At 39.6% G+C, this 25,889-nt stretch overlaps 2 protein-coding genes across 2 annotated transcripts; both read left to right on the forward strand.

Annotated features, from left to right (window-relative positions):
• Positions 1 to 4,238: 4,238 nt before the first annotated feature.
• Positions 4,239 to 6,974, forward strand: LOC119420999 (metalloproteinase inhibitor 2-like). Its single transcript, XM_037688388.1, has 5 exons — positions 4,239 to 4,447; positions 5,383 to 5,483; positions 6,332 to 6,437; positions 6,529 to 6,653; positions 6,761 to 6,974. Exons 1-4 carry the CDS (start codon positions 4,318 to 4,320, stop codon positions 6,651 to 6,653), a joined length of 462 nt encoding a protein of 153 aa, XP_037544316.1. The 5' UTR covers positions 4,239 to 4,317; the 3' UTR covers positions 6,761 to 6,974.
• Positions 6,975 to 19,110: 12,136 nt separating this feature from the next.
• Positions 19,111 to 24,774, forward strand: LOC119421171 (metalloproteinase inhibitor 2). Its single transcript, XM_037688558.1, has 5 exons — positions 19,111 to 19,240; positions 23,539 to 23,639; positions 24,151 to 24,256; positions 24,353 to 24,477; positions 24,667 to 24,774. The coding sequence occupies exons 1-4, from the start codon at positions 19,111 to 19,113 to the stop codon at positions 24,475 to 24,477; spliced, it is 462 nt and encodes a 153-aa protein (XP_037544486.1). The 3' UTR covers positions 24,667 to 24,774.
• The last annotated feature ends 1,115 nt before the right edge of the window (positions 24,775 to 25,889 follow it).

The following is a 25,889-nucleotide window of genomic DNA, read 5'->3' on the forward strand; positions in this document are numbered from 1 at the left end:
ATTTGTCACAGGAAAGCAGCTTGTTCATGGACCCTTTGGAAACCTAATTGTCAGATATGACGTCGAAGTGACTAAGGTATGGGATGAACTGGTTTTTTTTTTTAGTTTTTTCAATTTATCAACTTGGATATAGAATTTAGTTTTTTGTTTGACTCAGGTGTACAAAGAACCTGCAATTATTTTTGATGCTGTCTACACTGCTTCCAATGGTGCAGAGTGTGGTGCCACTCTGGAAACTGGAGAACAGTATGTCCTCACAGGTAAGAGTTTGGGGTAAAATGCACAAAAAGCACTGATTTTTCACATCAGTTATTCCATAAATTATTATCTTCTGCACTTTGACTATAGGCCGGCTGGGAGATGATGGGACAGTGCATGTCTCAATGTGTGACTTCCATGTGCTGATGGATGCCTTGACTATTGCACAAAAGAGGGATCTGATTCGTTGCTCTGGGAGTTCCTGTGTCTGCTAGGTATGGGAAAGATTCACTTCTAAACTGTGGAAGTAGAATTTTGTTTGCTTAGGCAGTAAAGAGCAGGAGAATGTGCTACTGTTGCCCATGATATGAGTTGCATGCAAGTTTTTTATCACCACCAAATCTAGAAGGGAAGCTTCAACTAACGTTAGCAATCAGACCCTTTACTGGGTAGTATACATGGAAAGTAAGACAGGTGTGAGGCTTGTGTATTCCAAGCAGAGAATGACATTTCGTTATTATGGTGTGTATCAGCAGGGGAAACAAGAGATGTGGGATGATGCACAAAGAGGTGTACTTTTGTGTGACTTGGGTTTTTAACTTCAATAGAAAAGGTGCTGTTCAAGTGACCACAATTTGTTCTCTTCAATAAACACAGATTTTTGCTGTCAGAGATCCAGTGTCTTTTTTTATTTTTTTACTTAATGATCACCCTTTAAATGAAGAACTGAATAGCAGTCTGGGAATTATACAAAATTTCAATGTTGACACATGAAAGACACTGAGGTTCTGCTCTAACATTTATCTTTTAACCCCTTAGATCACCTCCTTCTTGGTCAGCAGCCCAGTAAAGTGCCTTTGGACAGACTGGGTGAATGGGGACAATGCCCAAGCCTTAAACTACATTTTCATCAAGAGGCCTGATGAATTATGCTGCTGGTACAGAGGCCCTGCAACATCTAAGAAGGCCTGATAAGTTTAACTGCTGTCCTGACTGGTTTAGGAAATCCTTCCAGTGCCAAGATGTAACTGTTTAATTCTTCCTTTATTTCAAAAACATTATTTGTTTGAGCTTCAAATTCAACTTCCTAATCTTTTCAATATCCATTCTTTTTTGGGTCTTTTTATTTTTTGTGGTCTGTCCACGAGCTTCTGTAACACAAGAATTTCTCAGCCTTAAGATGAATAAAGATGATCTATCATGAACACTGAAGACCCATAACTTCTTTGAAATCATCTAATTATAAACATGTGATCATTTTACTTTATTTGCATTGAAAAGACTGGAGTGTTGGCCCTCCAACTCTTATGATGGAAATATTGTCATGGTTGGTAAAGTTTGAACTTAGAATGCAGGCAGGACATGATGGTCTCAAAAAGCTCAAACTGCTTTATTTAATAATTAAAACAAAAAGACTGAGAAAACAAAACTACTTTCAAAATTTAATGCAACACTAGAACTCAAAGAGGCGCAGCAGAGAGGAAACAACGACTGTAAAGGAAACAACTGTAAACAGAACAATGAAGAACAGAGGAACCATCAAATGTGCACCAAAGGTTAAAATGAAACATTAATGAACACTAAAGGAACAATTATGAACATAAACTGGAAACATCTGAAGAAAAGACACCGAGGAACAGGTGGGAGTAGAAACTCAACAGGGGACAAGTAAATACTGGTACACAGGAAAAACTGGAAGAATGAAAACTCGAGTAAATCAGACTCATCTGATAAACACAAAAAGCTACGCACACACTAGCAATAAACCAGATCCTGACAAATATGCCATTTTTCCTTCATAGGCAGCTGCAGGCAGCCACACATGATCCATGGTTGTCAATGAACCAGCCTCCAGGAGAAGATAAGAGAATATTTTGGGCATGTTCTCATGGCAATGATGTCAAGGAGGCACTGCAAGTCAGCGAGACGGCCTCCAGATGGATATAAGAGATTGTTTTAGTAGTCAGTTGGTTTTCAGGGCAGACAGAAAAATGTTTCTAAGCCATCTCAGAAAAACACAATAAAACATTCATAACTCTTGACCAAAAATTCTCTGACAACTGTACTTGCAACTCTATTGTGTAGGGGTAGACTATAAAATGGATAAATTGTGAATTATTACTAATTCACAATTTATCAAACCTCGGGGCACACCCTGATAAAGAGGGAAAACTGCAAATCTATGATTTCTAGGATTATCAGTCTGAATAAATTACCCCAGATGTTCTGGCCTGAGGCCATTTGTTTGAGTGACAGAGTGATTGCAGGTTGATTGCTCACCCAGCTGTGTTGTGGCCCATCTGGGATTGGCTTCTTCACCTCCTGACACCTCCTCAATGGACATCCATCTGAATCCTGGTTGGCTTCTTCACCACTGTGGCCGCAAGAGGTTTGACGGGGCAGCAAAACTTACTTAAACTAATGGAGGCATGGCAGGTGGGGCAGAGACAGATCATGACATCATGAAAAGATAATCCCCGGGCACCAAGGGAGTGACAAGACAGAGACTTTATGCTGACACTAATGAGACGAGTGGGGCAACCCCTGCAGTGGTTAGGATTTGGGTCAGCTGTGTACAGGAGCAGGAACACAGAGAAGAAAAAACACAGGGTAGAGCAGACAGACAGGACAGACAATCGTCTCACTTTATTCAAAATTTTCTGGGGTAGGTGCCCCCAGACCCCCCAGACCCCACCCACTCTTGTCCACCATTTGCGTTCCTGCATTGATCTGTTTACAAATTAAGCCCTGTTGCTTGGTATGACTACTGCTGTTATGATTCTGTTCAGTTTTATGTAGAGTTTTCTGTAATAATTTGAAGAAGTGGCGATACATTTATGTTCATTATGTTCACTCTGGTGAAGTCAGATGTGTCTCCTGGTGTCTTCCCTTAAATTTTAATGTCTTCACCAGCCTATATGTACATGTATAATGTCTATTTATGTTCTATGCTGTGGTAGGTTTTTTGATGCCTCAAATTGTGCCCTGTCTAGGACAAGGTGTGAGAGATTTTTTTTTTATACCGTCCCTCCTCATGTTTTCTTCCCTTTTCTCATTTAAGCAAAAATATTGTTCTGAACAAGAATAAGATAGGCCGCACTTTTATAGTAGCAGCTTCGTGCACTCCGCCCATCTTTCGTATGACTGTACGTACATGTTCTCGTTGTATCTCGGTGCAATGAAAATAAAACTTATTCTGATTATGATTCTGAATGGGTAAGGTTTTAAAGTGGTTTTTGATATTGTTAATTTTCTCAAAATTGTCATTTTTGGAAGTTGAACTTAAACATTTTGTTAATTAAGTGTGTTATGAATGAAAAATACTCCATGCTTAAAAGTATAACAATTATATTAACACTATTAAAGAACAGGTCTTAAGTTTTTATGTTACACAAATATTTCCATTGCATTAAAGAGACAAATTGAAGAAAAATATGTAAGAAGCGTGAGGATTATGAAGGAGTCCGTGAAACCTTTTCTCCCCTGTAAGTAGTCCCTAAACCCAAAAAGTTTGAGAACCCCCTGATTAAACAAATCGGGGGTGGGGTGGGGGTGGACTATCTGCGAACTAGAAAAGGAATTTATTTGTCGTGATGACACACCAAGTACATTTTCATCTGTGTCTCTAATCATGGCTTCGGTATAGTAGCACAGTCATCTGGAAGCTCTTTCTTGTCTCCCAGAGCCTTTCAACAGCTCCTCTATGAACGACTCCCACCATTAGGGACTGGACCTCTGGTTAGAGGTGAGGTTAAAGTGAGGCAGGTTGGTTGTAAACAGAGAAGACAGTCCCAGACTGCTGGAGACTGCTGACCTGTCTGCAGCCTCTGGTTATCATCCAACCTAAAACCAGTTGTCTCTCCCTTCATGTGTCAGATGGAGTGACAAAGTTTACTGTTGCTTGTGAAAGTTTGGAAGGTCCTGACCTCACAGTGCCTCTGCCTCTCTCCTCAAGAGGGGTGGAGTCTGATGACTATCAGGGGGTGTGGCCTGATGTTTTCTGACGTGGATAAAAGCTGCTGTTCTCTTGACTAGGGGAACACATTCAAGGAAGTGCAATTTGCTTTCTGTTTGATTGCACCACAGTGTGACAGCTTGTTCCTACTTCAGCATCCTAAGATGACTCTGATGATGAAAAGCTGTTTCCTCTCACTGACCATCCTGTTTCTTTGGCGAGTGGCAGATGTGGCAGAAGCCTGCAAGTGTATCCCTGTCAATATTCAGCAGGGTTATTGCAGATCAGATGTTGGTAAGTTTAACTTAATTGTAAAGGTGTTTTTATGTGTTAGATCAGTAAAGTGGAATATTTGACCTCTTTGGCAAAGTTTTTGTTAAACCTGACATTAAAGATAAATGCAGCATTGCAAGTCCTGCAAACACAGCTAGCATTAAAACCAGATTCTCTCCATCCCTCATTAGCAGGAAATAAATGAATGTGTGCAGTGGCTCACAACAGCTGCTCTAATCTTCCTTTTAATAGATTGTACAGCCTTGTTTAACAGATTTACTGTAATTTTTAATGCATTTTCACATGCGGAAAATATAAACATTAGTTCTGCACACATTTGTTCTGTTTTGAACCAAATGCCATTTAGAAAACATTGATGAGTTGATGGCGGTTTGTATCTTTTGCAACTCAGAATTATCTCCAGGATACTTAATTTGAGCTAGAATCCAGCTTTTAAATGAAAAGGACAGTGCTACAGCAGTGAACAGGATCAAATGTTAAATGTTACACAAAACAGAAGTTTATTCTTCAAATAAATGCAAAATAATATTTACCAGGAAATATAAAAACTGTCAACCCTCCCTTACAATCAGTTGTTGCTACCTTGAAGGTTAATGACTGAACTGAAATTTGTGAAAACATCTGGACGGGTGACTGGTCAGAACTTGTTCCACATGAACAGCTATTTTTAAGTTGAAAAACTGGTTTGCTTGCCACCGACTTTATCAAGAGGCAGAATGAGGAGCCTACAGGCAAAGGGGACTGGTCAAAGAGTCCTGACTTCATTCCTTCTGTCTTCTCTAGAAATAGGCAGCACACATTCTTTAATTGCAGCTGATGAAACTCTTGCCGCTTCAATCTTTCTGACTTTGAAATCTAAACTTTGGACACGTGTTGCTGCTCAACTCTAGCATGCTAACACTGTACTATCTGTGTAATTATCTCTTGTTTTGTAGTTTTCAGCGCAAGAGTCACTGGAAAGGAGGTGATTAACACTGGGAATGGCCCCTTGGGGAACTCATTCAAGAACATCAAATATGACATACAAGTGACTAAGGTATTGGATGAACTTCATTTTGGCAACATTGTGGAGAGAAATGTGGGATTGGAAAAACCCTTCACCTGTCTATAAAGTATGTGCATGTTTGAAATGATGTAATCTGAAAAATAAGTAAAACTTTAAGAAAAAAGTTATATTTTGGCAAGTGGGTACATCCACAATGGCTGCCATCATATATGAATTTGTATTTAAACCTTGTAAGTTAAAGAACTTGAAAAATAACTGAGTTACTGACGTCCATTTTGGTGAATAGCTGCATCTAGTTATAGGAAATGTTCCTATCAGAAATTGAGTTATCACGTTAAATTCCAGTCCAGAAAACCATGCATCTTGAAAACTACAAACATTAACTACAGTACATCAGCAATCATTGTTATTCTGTTAGTTATAACTTGTATAAGTTTAATATCCATCCATCCATCCATTATCTTTACCCGTTTATTCCATTTTGGGTCACGGGGGTCGCTGGTGCCCATGTCCAGCAATCACTGTGCGAGGGGCGGGGTACACCCTGGACGGGTCGCAAGTCCATCACAGGGCCACATAGAGACAAACGAGACAAACAACCATTCACTCTCTCACTCACACCTAGGGACAATTTTGAGTTACCAATCAGACTAACATGCATGTTTTTGGTCTGTGGGAGGAAACCGGAGCACCCGGAGAAAACCCACGCATGCACGGAGAGAACATGCAAACTCCACCCAGAAGGCCCCTGGACCGGGGTTTGAACCAGGGACCTGTTCGCTGAGAGGCAGCAGCTCTACCAGTTGTGCCACCGTGCTGCCCTATAAGTTTAATATAATATATATATATTTATTTTTTTGGGGGGGGGGTTGATTCAGGTGTACAAAGGACCCGATTTTAATATTGACGCTGTCTACACTTCTTCCTCCTCTGCAACGTGTGGAGCCACTCTGGACACTGGAGACAAACTGTATCTAATCACAGGTAGAAATTTGGGGTAAATGCATCAATATTGCTGAATTGTTCACATCAGTTATTCCATCAACTCATTGCTGATTCTGCACTTTAACTTTAGGCAAGCTGGAAGATGATGGGACTGTGCAAATCTCACGGTGTAACTTCATTGAGCTGTATGATGACTTGAATATCGCCCAGAGGCTGAAACTGTTTCAGTGTTATACGGGAGGCTGTGGCTGCTAAGTATGGGAGTCACTTCTAAACTGTTGTGAATCTCTGAAGTTATAACGACAGTGAACGAGAAAGTGAAAGACACTGAGATTTAAATCTCTTATCTTTTAACCCCTCAGATGAACACCTGCTTCTCCCTCCCCTGCATTATCGGCAGCCCAGCAGAATGCCTTTCGACTGACTGGATGACTGGAGATACTATGCAAGACAAAAATTATGTGTTCGTGTGTCAAAGTTCATGCTCCTGGTACAGATAATGTGCACCACCTCAGGAGGGCTGATAATCTCTGCAGCTGTACTAACCATTTCAGGAAATCCTTCCTGTCCTGAGCCCAAAACATTGTTTAATCTCAGGTCTCTCTTGTAAATGAGTCCCGGAGGCTCAACAGGATTAACCTGTATAAATAAAGGTTGAAAAATGTCTAGTTTATTTTCTATATCTATTTAGATCCTACATGTTTTTCCAGAGTGTATGCTTGGATTTTTTCCCATGGTCTGTTCACAAGCTGCTGTATCACCAGGATTTATTAGCCTTAAGATCAATAAAGTTTATTGTATAAAATGAAGACGCATCATTTCTTTGTAATCATCTATAATAGATAATTACTGGTGTCACGAACAAGGTGCCCACGGGCAGGGACCTCTTGTGTTGCTGCCCACGGGGCATGTTCTAAAAATAGCACTCATCATTAAGGAGCACCGCCTAAAAATCCTTAATTGTGTTTTTTAAACTTAAGTAATAACATTTGCAAAGATGTAGATTTGAAATTGAAATAATTAAGGCAAACTTTAAGAATAAAATGTTTTACCTATACAGTTAAGCAACTTTGTCTGTAGTAAAAGTTCTGAATGATGCAAAGATGCACTGCGATCTCTGTGAGCTGCACAGCTACAACTATTTTTACCTCCCTGAGTAGACAGGAAAATGGTAAAAAAAAAGTTTAAGAAAACATATTATTTTCATAGTTGGGAGGAAGAGTTGTTTTTCAACAGTTATGAAAGACAAATGTGTGTCTCGTATGTGGTGCAACATCAAATTGCCACAATGTGGAGCAACACTTCACCAGCTAACGTTCGTTTCAGTGCTTCCCCTACCATTTAACAAGGAGGGTGCCCCGGTCCACAAAGCAAAACGCACTGCCTACCAAACTGTCCGTGAGGTAGCGCACTATCTCCCTCACACTTAGCTGTTTCCTCCACTCCAATGACCCCCTACCCCCCAGGTCAAAAACTGTCAGCACAAACAGGGCGTGTGCATCACAGATGTGGGCCTATCTCCGTCTTCACCCACCCCCAGCCGCAGCCTAGCAGGGCAAGAGGGGCAGAAAAGCACCAGGAGTTAAAGGCAGCTTTGTGCAAACAGCATTCTTTCTTCGTGAGGCATTTTCAGATGTGGAGGTCCTGAAAGAAGCAACAATGAATACTGTGAAAAGTAATTTGTTCAAAAGAGTAACAGATGTGATGATCAGTTAAAATGTTGCAGATATGAGGATCAGTACAAATGTTACATTTAAAAATACACTGAATTTCAAATGTTACGGATTGAGATTACAATCGGGTTGTAAATGGGGTCCACTGTCCAGGAAAATGGGGAATGTAGTAAAGAGGTGAAGAAGAGAGTCCAGGCAGGATGGAGAAAAGTTTCAGGAGTGATTTGTGACAAAAGGGTGGCAGCAAAGGTTGAATGAAAAGTTTACAAGACAGTGTTGAGACCAGCTACAGTATGTTTTATGGTCTGGAGACAGTGACATTGACACACACACAAAAAAACAGGAGACAGAACTAGAAGTAGCAGAAATGAAGATGTTGAGGTTCTCCCAAGGAGTGACGAGGCTGGATAAGATTAGGAATGAGATCATCAGAGGTACAGCACAGGTTGGACAACTGGGAGATAAAGTTAGAGAGGCCAAACTGAGATGGTTTGGACATGTTCAGAGGAGGGACAGCGGGTATACTGGTAGAAGGATGTTAGAAATGCAGCTGCCAGGAAAAAGACAAAGAGGATATATATGGATGCAGTAAGAGAGGACATGGAGGTAGTTGGAGTGAGGACAGAGGATGCAGAGGACAGAGTGAGATGGAGGAGGATGACTCGCTGTGGCGACGCCTGAAGAGGGAAAAGCCGAAAGAAGAAGATTTTTTTATTTTTAACAAAACTTTACACAAAAAGTTAACAGTGTTAAAAAGTGGTGATCAAGACAAGCTTAAAATAAAAGTAACATGAGGAGCTTGTTGTATTGTATTGTATTGTGTTATTGAGCATGCATCAGGATATTGTTGTATTGTAGTTCTCCCTGATCAGAAATGGTGCATAAAACCTTGTTAAATCCCCACAGTTTCACAAAATTCTCCAAGTGTCCAGTGTCTCTGTGGAAGCAAAACTCCAACACCAGTCTGGCCTTGATGTTGCACTTCCACAGAGCCACAGCATCAAGTTGGGGTCCAGCCTGCAGTCTGTCCCTGCGCAACAAGTTGGGATTTAAACTTGGTGGCTTTGATGTAATGTACTCCATTAATAAAAACAGATTTGATGAAAACTGTGTCAAAAAGGCTAAAAATCCTCATTATTAGATTAAACAGAGCCGTCAGCTGTATACAGTCCATAAAAACATGAAAAACACTCTCAGACAAACTGCAAAAAGGACACTCATTTAAAACCTCAAGATTGACGACAGACAAAAAAGAGTTTGTTGCAATAGTGCCATGAAGATTGCCAGTCCGTTTTTTTGTTGGAGGTTTGTAAGGAGTCCTCCACTGGAGCTTCTGACCTCCGAGCTTGTCGTCCCACATGCTGACAGCTCTGTTATGCAGAGTTCTCTTGTTCAGAATCTTAACACAAGTCTTATAAAGTACTTTTGGACCCGTTCTGCACAAGTCTATCTTTGGGTTTGTGTTGCATAGCAAAGGACCACTGTCTTTCGCAAAGTTAGGATACAGGTTAATGTCCGGGAAAGGGTCCAATGGGTCAGGCGGCTGATTCCCCGTGGACCACAGCTGCAGGAGATGCTTCTTTCCAACTATCATCCTCTCCTTCACCAGGTTCAGGAAGTGCTGCACCAGTCTGGCAGACTGGACCCCAATCAATGAAACCACCTCTCGAACTCTGGAGAAGTCTGGTCTGGCCATCTCCACCAACCGCCTCAAGGTCACCGTCCCAGATTCACACAGTGCTTTTGACAGACCTGGCGCCGTGCTATTGGAGATGTCCATTCTCGCTTCACAGACTAGTGGTTCCTCTAAGATTAACTGCAGAGAATTATACGTTTTTGATCTGTTTTGTTTAAAAAAAGAAAACACTTTGGCAACACTGATAAAACTGGGGCCAAGCCTTTAACTTTAAAAGGCCAACATTGGTTAGAAGAAGAAGACGCAAAAGAAGAAGAAGCTTGTTGCTTTCTTCTATAGTCTTAAAGTTAAATTTTCACTGCCAAGAAACTCCCTGACTCTGGAGTCTCAAGAAACTCGTCTGTTATTTTTAGGATTTACTGCAGAAAACAGGTGACTGGTATCTCAAACAAAACATGGAGGGGGAGGGTGGGAGTGTGTGTGTCTTGTGATATGAAAATGGGGAAAGTGTGGGCTGTTTTGCTTTTATAGGGAGAAGTTTACCTACCAGTGATAATCAGAGGGGAGTTAAGTATGTACCTTTAATTATAATTACTTAGTTAACAAATGGTTACCAAATTCACTCATTTGTTTTCAATATCTAATGTGAACTATGATGAACAAATGCATTTTATCCCAACAACTTGTTTCTTACGTTTGAGCTCAAATTTGGACTTCACTGATATCTTTTTGTGCTTCAAGCCATGATCCACATGATTTAAGGATGATTTTCAAACAGGTTCTGGGTGGAGTTGATAAATGTTCTTGAGGGCATCCTTGACAGAATTTCTGGATATGCCTGAAAAACTCAGATTTAGCCTGAGTCAGATTATCTGGATTTCTGGAACTTTACGTAAATCAGTTGCTTAAATATTTTAATTTTCTTGCTAAGGTCAGAAGTGAAAACAGTTTCTATGTGCAAATGTTTTATCAGCATTTGAAAGTCATGGTATGGAGAGGTCAGACCTGAAACGGAGCAGAACGTCTGAGTAAACTGTAATATTGTAGCTTTCATACTTTATTTTTACTATTTGCAGAGGTACTGTGTATGGAAGAAGATTAGGGCCATGGTGGTTTTAATTTTTCCTGAATTCAAACTTTTTAATCAGAATTCTGACTTTAATCTCATATTTACAAAATTAAAGCCAGATTTCTGACTTCACAGATTCCTAAAAAAAAATCAAATGTTTAGAATTCAGAAAAATAGTCCAAATTCTGACTTTTTTTTCCACAGATTTCTGAAAAAAATGTCAGAATTCTAAAAATAAGGAATTTGTCCCTAATCCTGCTACATAAATAAGTATGTTTTTTTATTTTTTATTTTTCTTTTATTACTTTTTTAGAACCAGTACAGTGAATTATTTGACCTCTGTATCAAAGGTATGGTAAAACTACATTTGAGATAAAACTTTCTCTTTGGGATCAATAAAGTATATTGATTGATTGAAGAAAAAAATAAAAGCTGCATTGCAAGTTGTGCAAACAATTACTTGTACACTTGTAGTTCTGTACAAACTTGTTCTTGTCTTAAACAAAAGGTCTTTTGGAAGAGATAGATGAGTTGTATTAGGTGGTGTTTTGCATCTTTGTCAATGAAAATTGAAAACTGGCAGAAAGAAAAAGCCACTAAAAACCATGAATGTAAAGATGTTGTGAGGATTCTGGATTTTCTCCTTCACTCTCTTGCAGCTCCTGAGTGGCAGGGCAGAGCTAATTATCTCCAGCTGTTCCCATCTACTGATGTGGGTCTGCAATATCTAAGGTTATTTGGACCTACCAGTCTCTGCTGGAACATTGTCCCATTGATGGTACCTTGTCTGGCCCTAGTGTTTCCAGACTCGTTGTGTTAACCTCCTCACCTCCTCACCTCCTTCTACAGGTGTGCAGTGGAGAGCATCCTGTGCACCAGCATCAACGTATGGCATGGAGGCTGCACAGCTGCAGAAATTAAAGCTTTGCAGAGAGTGGTGAAGACTGCACAGAAGACTGTTGGAGTCAGTCTCCCCACCATCACAGACATTTACTCCTCAAGATGCAGAAACAGGGTCACCTGCATCATGAAGGACCCCACTCACCCAGCACACACACTTTTTGCCCCACTCCCCTCAGGCAGAAGGTTGATGAACAGCTTCTACCCTGAGGCTGTTAGTCTCATGAATCTCTAACCAGGATAATCATTGTGAAAAAAAATAACTGAAAAAAAAAAATCACTGTAATGCCACTTGATTATTGTTAAGTGCTGCTGACTATCCATGATGCTGATCTCATGCTGCTGATTTATTTCATGTTGCTGTGTTCATTTGTCCTCATCTGCTCACACAGACTCATGTTCATGCTGCTGTTGTTTGGCATGTTGTTTTTGTACTATTAGTGCTTAGGGTATTCTTAGTTTAGTGAATTTAGTGTATTCTTAGTTTATTGCACTTTTAATTCATGTCTTGGATTTTACTACTCTTTTACAATTTGTATTTTTGTTGTATGTAACTGGGACCCTATGTACATATTTTCTTTCCACCTCATGTACCACATGTGATGTGAATGACAATTAAATAAAACCTTGAATCCTTGAATCCTAACCTTAACTGTGCTCTCTTTCGTACTGTTTCCAGTTATTCATTGTCTCCTTAACCAGCCTCTGTCATGATCAAATCCTTGTCCCCTGCCTCGCTGACAGCCCCTCATGTCATGTTTTCTGCTGCTCAGTCACTCTACCATGCCCCCTCTGCAACGCAGCCTAATCAGCGCTCATGTCATACACCTGTTCCCCTCACTATGATACACTCTCACTCTGATTCCCTGCCAGATTATCAAACCTTTCAGGGTTCATGTTATCTATCCATCTTGCTCTTGTTTTCATACATTCCTGATGATCACGCCTTGTTATTCGGATCTTGACCTCACACCACATCTTCTGGAAACCCAACCTGCCTGGACCTTGCCTGTAACTACATCACCTTTCTGATCACCTTTCAGATCACGGTAACTACCTCCTTTTCTGCATCAACGACTACGATTCATGGATCACCCTTTTGGAATTATTATTGGAACTCTGACTCCCTGTGTATGGTCCTTGCCTGTGTTTCTGGACTTTGTTCTGGGATGTTCTCATCTGACCAAACTCTCCTCAGCTCTGCCTTGCAGATGCATTTCACTCAATGACGGTGACATCATCCTGCCCAGCTCCAACGGGTGGCCCCCACCTCGGCTGCTTGTGATACTCTTGACAGGTGGCTCTCTCCCTCCTGCCTGTGAGGACCTGTCACCTCAGTTGGACCCTGACCCCTTCTGCAGCTGCAAAATAAATAAAACTGTTCTTGTTTTTATTCTTGTTGTCTGGCTAATTGTGAATCCTAAAACCTGAACACCTGACAGCCTCGAGTCTTTCTCCGGTATCGGTGATTCTGAGTCCTCTCTAGAACACTCCTCCGGAGCAGTCATTTACAAACAAGGACCATAAACATCAAACTTCTTCTCCATCAACCTTACGATCCATCCTGCTACTCTCTTAAAACTCCCTTCTCTCAACTGTTCACCTGGCATTCTCCATCATCCTGGAATACTCTGGTATTTTTTTTCAAACCTGTAACAAGAAAAGACATTAAGTAAGCAGTTAACATTCTCTGGATAGAAAGCTCAATATTGTCACAAGTCAAATGGTCACCATTTCTTCAATCTCTTGCATCTCCCACCTGTGCTCCTGTGTCTCCATTATAGAGAATAAAACACTTGCCTGTTTTACAAACGGTTGGTCTCCTGTGTCTCTGTAATATGCTTGGGTGTTGAAACATACTAAAAATATAAATCTGTGTTTTATTTTTTGTTTCTTGTGTTTTTGTTCATTGTTCTTCAACATGGAGCAATGAGGAGGAATTGGAAATACCCTCTATCTGATCGTCCATTCATGGATGATTTGAGAATGAAAAATAATTGAGGTACCAACTTTCCTTTTGATGTGTAGCTGCATCTAGCAAAAAGTTTCCTTTTGAAAAACATTTAAATTCAAGATGATGACCACTGCTCTCTCTGTCTATGTCTGTTTGTTTGTCTTTTCAAGCCTCAAGTCCTGCTTGCATTGTGAATGCAACAACTCCATATCTTGACACTAACTTGTTGCTTTTGAAGGGTTATCTCTCTCCTCCATTCTAAAACAATACTATCTGCAATATGACTGTGCAATGTTTTGTTTTAAAATAACAAAATTGCCTTGTCTGGACACATTGTCAATGCAGGTATTTGTGCTTTTGAAGGGTCAACAGTCTCTTATTGTGCAACCAGTCTTAATTCCCTTAGAAACAATGACTGAACTGGAATTTACAAAAACAACTGGAGGGGTGACTGGTCAGAATTTGAGTTCCACCTGAACAGCTATTCTCAAAATGTAAAAGTGGTTGTTTGCATGTCGCCATCCATATCTAGAGGCAGACTGAATGAGGAGCCTACAGGCAAAGGGGAGATTTTAGATCAGCTGGTCAATGACCCTGACTGCCTTACTTGTATGTCTGCTCTAGAAATGAGCAGCACATACTTTATATGTATTTGATGAAACTCTTGCTTTTTTTTATCTTCGTAGCACATGTTAACCTTCAAAATCTAAGCTACAGAAACACTTTTCTGCTCTCCACTCTAGCATGTTAACATTATGCTGTCTGTATTATTGAGTCTGATTAAATATGAGGTGAAAGTGAAGCAGGTTGGTTGATAACAGAGAAAACAGTCCCTGTGACTCAGACTGCTGACCTGCCTGCTGCATCTGATGATGTTCCAAACTAAAACTAATTGTTCGTTCCTTCATATGTCAGACAGAGTGACCGAATTTGCTGTTGCCTATGAAAATTTGGTAGGCCCTGACCTCCCAGCCTGATGACTAAGAGGGGGCGTGGCCTGATGCTGTTTGATGAGGATAAAAGCCACCTTTCATTTGAGAGGAGAGCAGATCCAAGGAAGTGCAAGTTGTGCATCACGCTTTGACAGCTGGCTCCTACTTCAGCATCCAAAGATGACTCTGATGATGAAAACTTGTTTCTTCTCTCTGACCATCCTCTTTCTTTGGCAAGTGCAAGATGGGGCAGAAGCCTGCTCCTGTATGAACATTCCACCTGAGCAGGTTTTCTGCAGTGCAGAGATGGGTAAGTTTAGCTCTTACAAGGGATCAATAAGAAGCTTTTTGACAATTTGATCAGTTATAAATGCCCCACTCTTATTTATGTTATTCAAAAGAGGAGCACCTATTTTCTTTTATATCCCCTAATTTCATTCTTGTAACAGGATTTTTCTGCAAACATCTAAAAACTCATCATATCTGAATTCTGCTGGCTAAAAGTGATTAATCTTATTGACATAACATCCCTAAAAATGTTCAGTCTTTACATCAAGTTTTCACCTCATGTTTAAATGTTGCCAATATTTCTGTAAAGGAAGAACACTTTCATACATCTTGACTGGTGAAAACCTGGTAAATTCCATGTGAAATGCATGTCTTGCACATGGATAAATGTGTAAAGGGTCGTTTTCAACATGTTTATGTGAAACATGATTGGTCTCTTTGTTTTTTTTCTAAAGATGTGAAGATTGTAGACTTGATATCTATGTTTTTAATATCATAATTGAGTTTAACAAAAAGACACTATTTCTCAGCATAATATCCCAACACTAATTTGAGTCACCTTTAAGTCCTAGAGGCTTAAGCATTTAGGCTAAGTATATTGAACGTGATTTAACTTTTACAGAACCTTGCTTGTTGCTTTCTTGTATAATTGTCAGTCTAATGAGATTCTCAGCAGTCAACAAGTTTCAGCTTATTTTAAAGTCTGAACTGCCTGAAATTTTATAGTGACTTTTTTTCAAACTGCTTGATTTGCATGTCACCATCTATATCCAGACGTAAACTGAATAAGGATCCTACAGGCAAAGGGGGGGGGGGGGTTTACATCAGCTGGTCAAAGAGTCCTGACTTCATTCCTCCTATGTTGACTCTAGAAATATGCAGCCCACATTCTTTAATTGCATCTGATGAAACTCTTGCTGATTCCATCTTCCTGGCACATGCAAGTTATTGAAATATAACTTTGGAAACATGTTTTTGCTCTCATCTCCAGCATGCTAACACTGTACTGTTTGTGTTCATGTATCTTCTTTTTTTTCTTTCTTTAAAAAATTTTTTTTTGTAACTTTTTGTGCAGTTTTCAGGGCAACGGTCACGGGAAGGCATGTTGTTGATGACCCCTTAGGAAATCTAATGACGATGGTCAAATATGATGTCCAAGTGACTAAGGTATGGATGAACAACTTTTTAGTTTTTTTTTATTGTATCAACTTGTATATAGAATTTTGTTTTCTTGTTTGACTCAGGTGTTCAAAGGCCCTGCAATCTTTTTTGATGCTGTCTACACTTCTTCCTCCCCTGGAGCATGTGGAGCCACTCTGGATCCTAGAAGACAACAATATGTCCTTACAGGTATGAAACAGGAGTAAAATGCACAAACGTCACTAATTTTTCACATAATTTATTCCATCAACTCATTTCTGCTTCTGCACTTTAACTGTAGGCCGGCTGGGAGATGATGGGGCAGTGCATGTCTCAATGTGTGACTTCCATGTGCTGCGGTTTGCCTTGACTGATGCTCAAAGGAGGGCTCTGATTCAATGCTCTGAGAGTTCCTGTGTCTGCTAGGTATGGGAAAGATTCACTTCTAAACTGTTGAAGTAGAATTTTGTTTGTTTAGGCAGTAAAGAGCAGGAGAATATCATTCTGTTTATCAAAAGGATATGAGTTGTATGCAAGTTTTTTATTGCCACCAAATCTGGAAGGGAAGCATCAATTGACATTAGCAATAAGACCCATAATTGGGTAGCATACGTGGAAATTAGGGCAGGTGTTTACTTTATGAGAAGTGTGAGGCTTGTTATTCCAAGCATAGAAGAACATTTCCTTATTAAGTATTTTTGAATTGAATTGAATTGAATTATTGTCTGAATCCGCAGGGGAAACAAGAGATGTGGGATGAAGAGGTGTACTATTGCGAGAGTTTGGATTTCAGCTTTAAGAGACGAGAAGCTGCTTGAGTGACCACAATTTATTTTCTTCAATAAACCAAGATCTTTGCTGTCAGAGATCCAGTGTCTTATTCTTTTCTCTTTTTTTAAAACTTAATGATCACCCTTTAAACAAAGAACTGAGCTGCAACCTGGGAAATCTGCAAAATTACAATTTTGGAAAGACAATGATGTTCTGCTCTTTATCTTTTAACCCCTTAGATCACCTCCTTCTTGATCAGCAGCCCAGTAAAGTGCGTTTGGACAGACTGGGTGACTGGGGACAATGTCCAAGTCATAAACTATATTTTCATCAAGAGGCCAGATGAATTATAATCTTGGTACAGAGGCTCTGCAACATCTAAGAGGGCCTGATAAGTTTAACTGCTGTCCTGACTGGTTTAGGAAATCCTTCCAGTGCCAATATGTAACTGTTTAATTCTTCCCTTACTTCAAATGCGTAATTTATTTGAGCTTCAATTTTAGCTTCCTATTCTTTTCAATATCCTTTCTTTATTTTTGGATTCAATTTTTCGTGCTCTGTCCACGAGCTTCTGTAACAACAGAATTTCTCAGCCTTAAGATGAATAAAGATGATCTATCATGAACATTGAAGACCCATAAGTTCTTTGAAATCATCTAATTATAAACATGTGATTATTTTTACTTTATTTGCATTGAAAAGACTGGAGTGTTGACCCTCCAACTCTTACGATGGAAATATTGTCATGATTGGTAGAGTTTGAACTTAGAATCCAGGCAGGACATGATGGTCTCAAAAAGCTCAAACTGCTTTATTTAATAATTAAAACAAAAAAACTGAGAAAACAAAACGACTATGAAAATTAAATGCAACACTAGAACTCAAAGAGGCGCAGACACATATTTTTTTGAAAACAGGAGAGGTCAATGTTGAGAGCTTCAGGTCTTTTTGCAAGATATTCCAAGAAACAGGAACGAAGTAGGAGAAGGCCTTTTTGCCTAGTTCAGTCCTCACTGAGGGAACACTGCATGTAATAATGTTCTGAGAGCGCACGCTGTAGCTGCACTCACGCAGAGACATGTAAGTGGAGATGTATGAAGGCAGCAGACCAAGAAATGATTTAAAGATGAAAATGTACCAGTGAGAGAGTCTGCAAGAAGTTAATGATGTCCAGTTAACCAGTGAATACAGGGTGCAGTGGTGGGTACAGTAGTTATGAATCTTAGTGCACCATGATAGACAACATCCAACAACTGTTTGTAGGGGTGTTCATGTAAATAATGTCACCGTAGTCAATGGAGGGAAGGAAAGTCGTAGTTACAAGGCGTTTCCTAGCGTTCAGAGTTAGACGGGGTCTGTTTCTGAAAAATAAATCCAGTTTAACTTTCAGTTTCCTTACCAAGTTTTCCACATGGAGATTTAAAGAGAGATGCAAATCGACCAAGATAGCCAAATATTTGTAGGAATCAACAAACTCAATAGGAGCACCATTCAAGGATAAAATCGAAGGAAGGACTGCTGGGACAGATTTCCTGTTTGAAAACAACATCCCTTTGGTTTTGTCAGCATTTAGGACAAGTTTGAGACAGAATAAATCAGATTGGGTGATGTCAAAAGCAGATGGCAAAAAAGCTGGAAAACCTTATCAACTGTTATAGCTCAACAATAAGCAACTGTATCATCAGCATAAAATGTAAGGATGCATCATGGATGATCTGTTGTGGACGAATTTTAGTTTTATTTAGATTTGCATTGAATGCCCTTGCTGACACTACCCTCATCATTTACCAGGGTTTGGGATTGACACGTGATAAACTGACTTGACTTTGAATAATATTTAGTTTAATTTAAAAAGTGTGTGTATACGTGTTGTAGTTTCATTGTTGATGCTATTAGCCAACATATGCAACCAGCAGGAAATTTTCAATTAAATTTCAGGAGCTACCCTGAGCCCTGACCCCCACCATTAAGGACCTCTGGTTAAAGGTGAGGTTAAATTGAGGCAGTTCAGTTGTAAACAGAGAAAACAGTCCTAGTAAACGTCACTCTGACACATGAAGGGAGGGATGACTGGTTTTATGGTTGGAAGATAACCAGAGGCTGCAGGCTGGTCAGCAGTCAGTGTTTACTGTTGCTTAAGAAAGTTTGAGAGGTCCTGACCTCACAGTGCCTCTGCTTCTCTCCTCAAGAGGGTCAGAGTCTGACTATCAGGGGGCGTGGCTTGTTGTGCTCTGATGGGAATAAAAGCTGTTGTTCATTTGCGAGAGGAACAAATCCAAGGAAGTACAAGCTGCTTTCTGTTTGATTGCATCACACTTTGACAGCTGGCTCTTACGTCAGCATCCAATGATGACGATGATGATGAAAATCTGTTTCATCTCACTGACCATCCTGTTTCTTTGGCGAGTGCAAGATGTTGCAGGAGCCTGCAGGTGTCTCCATCTCAGCATTCAGCAGGCTTTCTGCAGAGCAGATGTTGGTAAGTTTAACTCTTTTACAAGGAATCAGTCAGAACATTCAATTATTATTTTTGGTTTGACCATATGCTCAGTTAAAAAATACCCCATTCTTATTTTTATTATTAAAAGAGGAGGATGTAGTTTTTTTTTACTTCCTCTATTTCTGCCTAAGATTGTAACCAGTTTGAACTTTATACAAAACATTGCTTGTTGTTCTTTTATAATCTTATAATGAAAATCTCAGCAGTTGATTGTCACTTTTTAAGTAAAACTTTTTTTTTTTTATGTAGAAGTTAACTGAGCATTTCTCCTGCCAAGAAATTATCTTACTCAAGAAAATGAAGAAACTACTTTTTGCTTAACTTTACTGATGAGGAAATGTGACTGGTATCTCCAACAAAACACTGTTGGGGGATGTCTTGTGATTTAAAAATGGGAGAAGTATTGGCAGTTTTGCTTTTATAGGTAAAGGTTTTCAAACTAAAGATTTTAGAGGTGGGCAAAATAGGTACCTTTATTAATTATTAACTATCACATGGCAATAAATGTACTTTTTCTTTTTCCAATATTTAATTGGATTAATTAATGAACAAATACATTATTATTTCATCCCTCTAAATAATCTTTTAAATTTGAGCTCAAATCTGGTACTTCATTTACATCTTTCTATGCTTTGTCTTGATACACGTCAAGTGTAAACAAGTAAAGATGCCTTTTCAAACAGGTGCTGGGTGGACTTAAATGATCTTGTAGGGCATCCTTGGCAGAATTTCTAGAATTACCTAAAATGCTCAGATTTAGTTGGAGCCATAATATCTGGAGTTCTGAAACATGAAAATTGTCTGCTTAAATATTTGCTTTTCTTGCTAGAGTCAGAAGTGAAAAGAGTTTTTATGTACAGATGTTTCATCAAAATTTGAACGTCCAGATATGAGGAGGTCAAAGCTAAAGTGGAGCAGAACCTCTGAGTAAACTGGAGGATTTTGGCATTAGTAGTTTTTTCAGGGGCAGCATGGTGGTGCAACTGGTAGAGCTGCTGCCTCCCAGCGAGCAGGTTACCCAGGTTCAAATCCCAGTCCGGGATCCTTTCTGGGTGGAGTTTGCATGTTCTCTCCGTGCATGCGTGGGTTTTCTCCAGGTACTCCGGTTTCCTCCCACAGACCAAAAACGTGCATGTTAGGCTGATTGGTAACGTTAAATTGTCTGTGTGTGAGAGAGTGAATGGCTGTTTGTCTTGTTTGTCTCTATGTGTCCCTGTGAAGGACTTGCAACCTGTCCCCCCCGCCTCTCGCACAGTGATGGCTGGACATGGTCATAGTGACCCATGTAACCCAAAAAGAAAGAAGCAGGTAAAATATGGATGGAGAGTTTTTTCAGTAAATGCAAAATGTGTTATCTCACTAAAGTGGAATATTTGACCTCTTTGACAAAGGTTTTGTTAAACCTGACTTTAAAAATAAATGCAGCATTGCAAGTTGTGCAAACATAGCTAACAGGAAAACCAAATTCCATCCACCCCTCTTAAGCAAGAAATAAATTAAGTGTGCAGAGACTCACAACAGCTGCTCTAATCTTCACTTTAATATATTGTACAGCCTTGTTTAACAGATTTACTTTAATTTTTAATGCATTTTCACATGCAGAAAATGTACATTTTAGTTCTACACACAATTATCCTGTTTTGAACTGAATGTCATTTAGGAAACATTGATGAGTTGATTACTGTTGCAGCTTTGACAACTCAGCATTTTCTCCCGGGATACTTAATTTGAGCTGGAATCTAACTTTTAAATTAAAATGACAGTGTTTCAGCAGTAAACAGTGTCAAATTCAATTCAGTTCAATTCAATTCAAAATACATTATTAATCCCAAAGGGAAATTATATGTTGTTGTAGCTCATCCTCATGGCTTCATAAAGTTGTTATATATGCTTATGGCTGTGGGCAGGAAGGATCTGCAGCAGTCCGTCTCACAGCAGATCTGAAGAAACTGGCTGCAGATGCCGATCCGTCCACCTGGACCCATCAGGCCTCTCGGTCCTCCTGGGCAGCAGCACCACCTGAATGTTGGGCGGAACTTCTCCCTGAGTGGTGGCCACTTCTCTCAGCAGCTTGTTGAGCTCCTCATCACTGCAGACAGCCAGCTGCAGGTGTTGGTGGATGAGCCAGGTCTTCTTGTCATGAGCGAAGTTTCCTGCCAGCTCCAGGATCTCAGAAAGCATCTCCGCTAGGTAGACAGAGATGCATCAATGGCGCCTCCTTTACAACTTATTTGAGATTTAGGGCTGTATTGAGGTAATATTTGAGTTTTAGATGTTACTCAGCTGCTCCCAGTTGTAAAACCCACCTTGTTGGTATGGCTATGCATCATAACATATGTCCAAAAGTAAAAGATTTTCAGTAAAAATCCTTCCAGCTTCACAGAATCTGATACCGGAGGAAGTAATCATCCAAACAAAGCCATGCACATCCAGAAGAAAGAGAAAAAAGTTTTCAAAAGCAGTATCCCAGAATTTATGCAACAGCTACTCCAATATGCAGCCACCTCGAGCGGTGCAATTGTGAATGGAATGGATTGTACTCATATAGCGCCTTTCTATCTTATCGAGATACTCAAAGCGATTTACACTACAATCTGTGCCTCATTTACCCATTCACACAGCACTCTACTAGATCTCTACAAAACGAACTGAAAAAAACATTCTAAAGAGACTAATCAGTGCTTTAGATCACATTCATACACCGATGGGACACACATCAGAGGCAATGAGGGGTTCAGTGTCTTACCCAGGGACACTTCGGCATGTGACTGCTGGTGGATTCGAACCCCCAACTCTTGCATTGGAGAACAACTGCTCTAACCACTCATCCACAGCAATTGTAGAACTCTAATGTTAAGTTTTACATAACACAAAAGGTTATTCTTCAAATAAATGCAAAAATAAATCTTTACCAGGAAATATAAAACTATCAGCAGTCCTTGCCAGAGGTGTTTCTAGAAGCTGCCCTTTTAGGGGTGCTTAGCCCCCAGTGCCAACAATGGCTCTTGGCTTGAACAACATGGTGGCAATTGGCATCAAAAGCAGAGCTTTATGAGTTTACACACATCCCAGGAGAAATTTGATAATTTGGCCTGCTTCAAAGCCGAACGGGGAAGTCTAGATTCAGATAAGCCACAGTTGTTTTTTTGTGCATGTAGAGCGTTACTTCTTGTCAGCCTTGAGTTCTGCTGGTCCTGTCGATATCCAAAATGTCCAGATTTGTGGGCTTTGCACTGGTTTGTGCGTATTAGCTTCCTCCAAGGTCGATCCCAACATTGCTGGCGAGTTCCAAAGCAGCAAGTGGCCTACGGTTCTCATAAATCGCTTCCATCTTATGGTTGAGCTTGTATATCAGCTGAGTCTGAAAGCTCCAAGCATGAACTGATCCTTCAGATAAGGTCGGCAGCTTTGCCATGGCCGAAGGGAAGAAAAAGCATCCGTCTTACTCGAGAGCGAATGAGGAAAAATAATAAATGCTTAGTACAAAATCAGTTCAGTATTAACTGATCATAACAAATAAAGACTAAACATATGCAACCAGAAGTTGCAGTTGTATCTGTACAAAGCAAAGCACAACTAGCTTTAAGCATTAACTTTTTAATTTAACCATTAAGCATACCTGCAGTTACCTTCGTACAAATAAATATGTGGTACGTCTTGTTTATCACGGTTTTATTCAGCTCTTCATGAGGTTGGCTGCATCCATCTTTTACATTTTTCCATACTCAGTTTAGGTTTTGGAAATGGAATAAAATGTATTGTACCCTCTAAAAGAGGGTTGTTCAACTTAACTGCTCAGGGGGCCACAGTTGCTGAAAGCCAGCAGCTCAGGGGCCAGACATCCAGCGATTAAGTCATTATGTAAATAAATCAAAAATTACAATAACATGTTACATTTTAAATGTGTTTATTTTGTTGCATTGAACGATAAATGCAATAACAGAATAACAGAGCCCAAAACCCAAACCCAGACACCCCCCCCCACCCCCAAAAAAAAAATATATATATAATTTTTACTTTATTTTTCAGGGGGGTGGAGTAAAATTTTAGAGGTACTTGAGCACCTCCAAAATAGGTTAAAATTGTCACTGGTCCTTTCAGTCAGTTGTTGTAAACTCTTGCCACTTCAATCTTCCTAGCACATGCAAGCCTTTGAAATTTATACTTTGGAAACATGTTTCCTAATTAATGTTGATGAATGAACATGTTGAATGAATGTTTCAGCTCTCAACACCATGTGGTCTGTGTTAATGTTTTTTGTTTGTTTGTTTTTGTAGTTTTCAGTGCAAAAGTTACTGGAAAGCAAGTGGTTGACACTGGGAATAGCCCCTTGAGAAATCCATTCAAGAGCATCAAATATGACATACAAGTGACTAAGGTATTGGACAAAGTGTATTTTGGCCCTGTTGTAGCAAATAGTGTAATTGGAAATACCCTCCACTTGTCCATATGTGCATGTTTGAAATTATATAATTGTGAAATATAACAAGTGATAAGTTAAGTAAAAAGTTCCATTTTGGCAAATGGGTACATATAAGCATAAGAAATGTTCCTTTCACAAATTGGGTTGCTAGGTCCAAATTCAAAATGGCTGCCAGTGCCATCATATATGCATTTGTATGTAAACATTTTAAGTTGAATAACTTGAAAAATAACTGAGTGACATACTCCCATTTTGGTGAATAGCTGCATCTAGTTATAGGAAATGTTCAAATCAAAAATTGAGTTGCCACGTTAAATTCCAATCCAGAAAAACACACATATTGAAAACTACGGACATTAACCGTTTATATCACGGGGGGGGGGGGGGGGGGGGGTTGACAGATTGACGTATCATTGTTATTCTATTGGTTAACTTTAACTTGAATACAATTTTTTTTTTGGTTCAGGTGTACAAAGGCCCTGGTTTGAATATTGATGCTGTCTACACTTCTTCCTCCTCTGCAACATGTGGAGTCACTCTGGACACTGGAGACAAACTGTATCTAATCACAGGTAGAAATTTTGGGTAAAATGTGCCAATATTGATGAATTGTTCACATCAATTATTCCATCAACTCATTCCTGATTCTGCACTTTAAATGTCTGTAGGCAAGCTGGAAGATGATGAGACTGTGCAAATCACATCGTGTTACTTCATTGAGCTGTATGATGACTTGAGTATCGCCCAAACACAAAAACTGATTCAGTGTTATACAACCGGCTGTGGCTGCTAGGTATAGGAAAGATTCACTCTTAAACTGTATTGAATATCTGAAGTTATAATTGTGAAAAGTGAAAGACACTGAGGTTTAAATCTGTTTTATCTTATCAAATTCTGCAATCTTTTTGTTTAGCACTAACAGTTTCTGTTTTAAATGTGCTATATAAATAATTTTGACTTGACTTGTCTTTTAACCTCCCAGATGAACACCAGATTCTCCATCCCCTGCATTATCAGGAGCCCAGCAGATTGCCTTTGGGTTGATTGGATGACTGGAGATACTGTGCAAGACAAAAAATTATATGTACATCAAGATGTGTGATGGTTCATGCTCCTGGTACAGAGACTGTGAACCACATCAGGAGTACTGATAATCTTTACAGCCGTACTGACCAGTTTAGGAAATCCTTCCTGCCCTGAACCCATCACACTGTTAAACTCCTAGTTTCTTTTCAAGGATTCAAGGTTTTTATTGTCATTTACATCACATGTGGTACATGAGGTGGAAGGAAATTGTGTACACAGGGTCCCAGTTACATCCAACAAAAGTATATGTAAAAGAAAAACAGTAAGATCTAAGATATGAATGAAGAAAAACGTTAACTCAAAATACGCTAAGCACTAGTAGTACAAAAACAATATGTTGAACAGCAGCATGAACATGAGTCTGTGTGAGCAGATGAGCACGAATGAACACAGCACCATGAAACAAATCAGCAGCAACATGATGTGTTTTTTTTTATCAATGATTATCCTGGTTAGAGATTCATGAGTCTAACAGCATCAGGGTAGAAGCTGTTCCTCAGTCTATTGGTTCTACACTTAATGCTCCTCAACCTCCTGCCTGAGGGGAGTGGGGCAAAAAGTGTGTGTGCTGGGTGAGTGGGGTCCTTCATGATTCAGGTGGCCCTCTTCCTGCATCTGTAGGTGTAGATGTCTGTGATGGTGGGGAGGCTGGCTCCAACAGATTTCTGTGCAGCCTTATGTGTATTTTCTGTATCTATTTAGATCCTGCATATTTTTCCATTGTGTATGTTTGGGTTTCTTTCCGCAGTCTGCTATATTTCCTGAATTTATTAGCCTTATTATCAATAAAGCCTATATTGTGTACATTGAAGACTCAATTTATTTATAATCATCTATACTATCTAAAATTTAATATGTTTTTTTATTCAAAAATTTGAATAAGCCCAACCGCCATTTTGGTTTACAGCTTCACAGCATTTATTTTCAGCTTTACCAAGAATTTCAGATAAAAGGTAAAAGTTTGAATGAGGTTTATTTTGACTGGACTGTGCAGATTTTCTTCATCTGAGGATGGAGAAGAGCTGGGGAGTTAGCAGAAGAACAGAACAGAACAGAACAGAACAGAACAGAATAGAATAGAATAGAATAGAATAGAATAGAATAGAATAGAATAGAATA

Source organism: Nematolebias whitei, chromosome 15 (assembly GCF_014905685.2).
Source record: "Nematolebias whitei isolate Nwh7 chromosome 15, NemWhi1, whole genome shotgun sequence".
Taxonomy (NCBI): Eukaryota; Metazoa; Chordata; class Actinopteri; order Cyprinodontiformes; family Rivulidae; genus Nematolebias; species Nematolebias whitei.

Coding starts and splice junctions, on each gene's coding strand:
- LOC119421171 (XM_037688558.1), top strand. CDS start 19,111: ATGACGATGATGATGAAAATCTGTTTCATCTCACTGACCATCCTGTTT. Junction 23,640..24,150: donor ATGACATACAAGTGACTAAG/GTATTGGACAAA, acceptor TTTTTGGTTCAG/GTGTACAAAGGCCCTGGTTT. Junction 24,257..24,352: donor CAAACTGTATCTAATCACAG/GTAGAAATTTTG, acceptor AAATGTCTGTAG/GCAAGCTGGAAGATGATGAG.
- LOC119420999 (XM_037688388.1), top strand. CDS start 4,318: ATGACTCTGATGATGAAAAGCTGTTTCCTCTCACTGACCATCCTGTTT. Junction 5,484..6,331: donor ATGACATACAAGTGACTAAG/GTATTGGATGAA, acceptor GGGTTGATTCAG/GTGTACAAAGGACCCGATTT. Junction 6,438..6,528: donor CAAACTGTATCTAATCACAG/GTAGAAATTTGG, acceptor CTTTAACTTTAG/GCAAGCTGGAAGATGATGGG.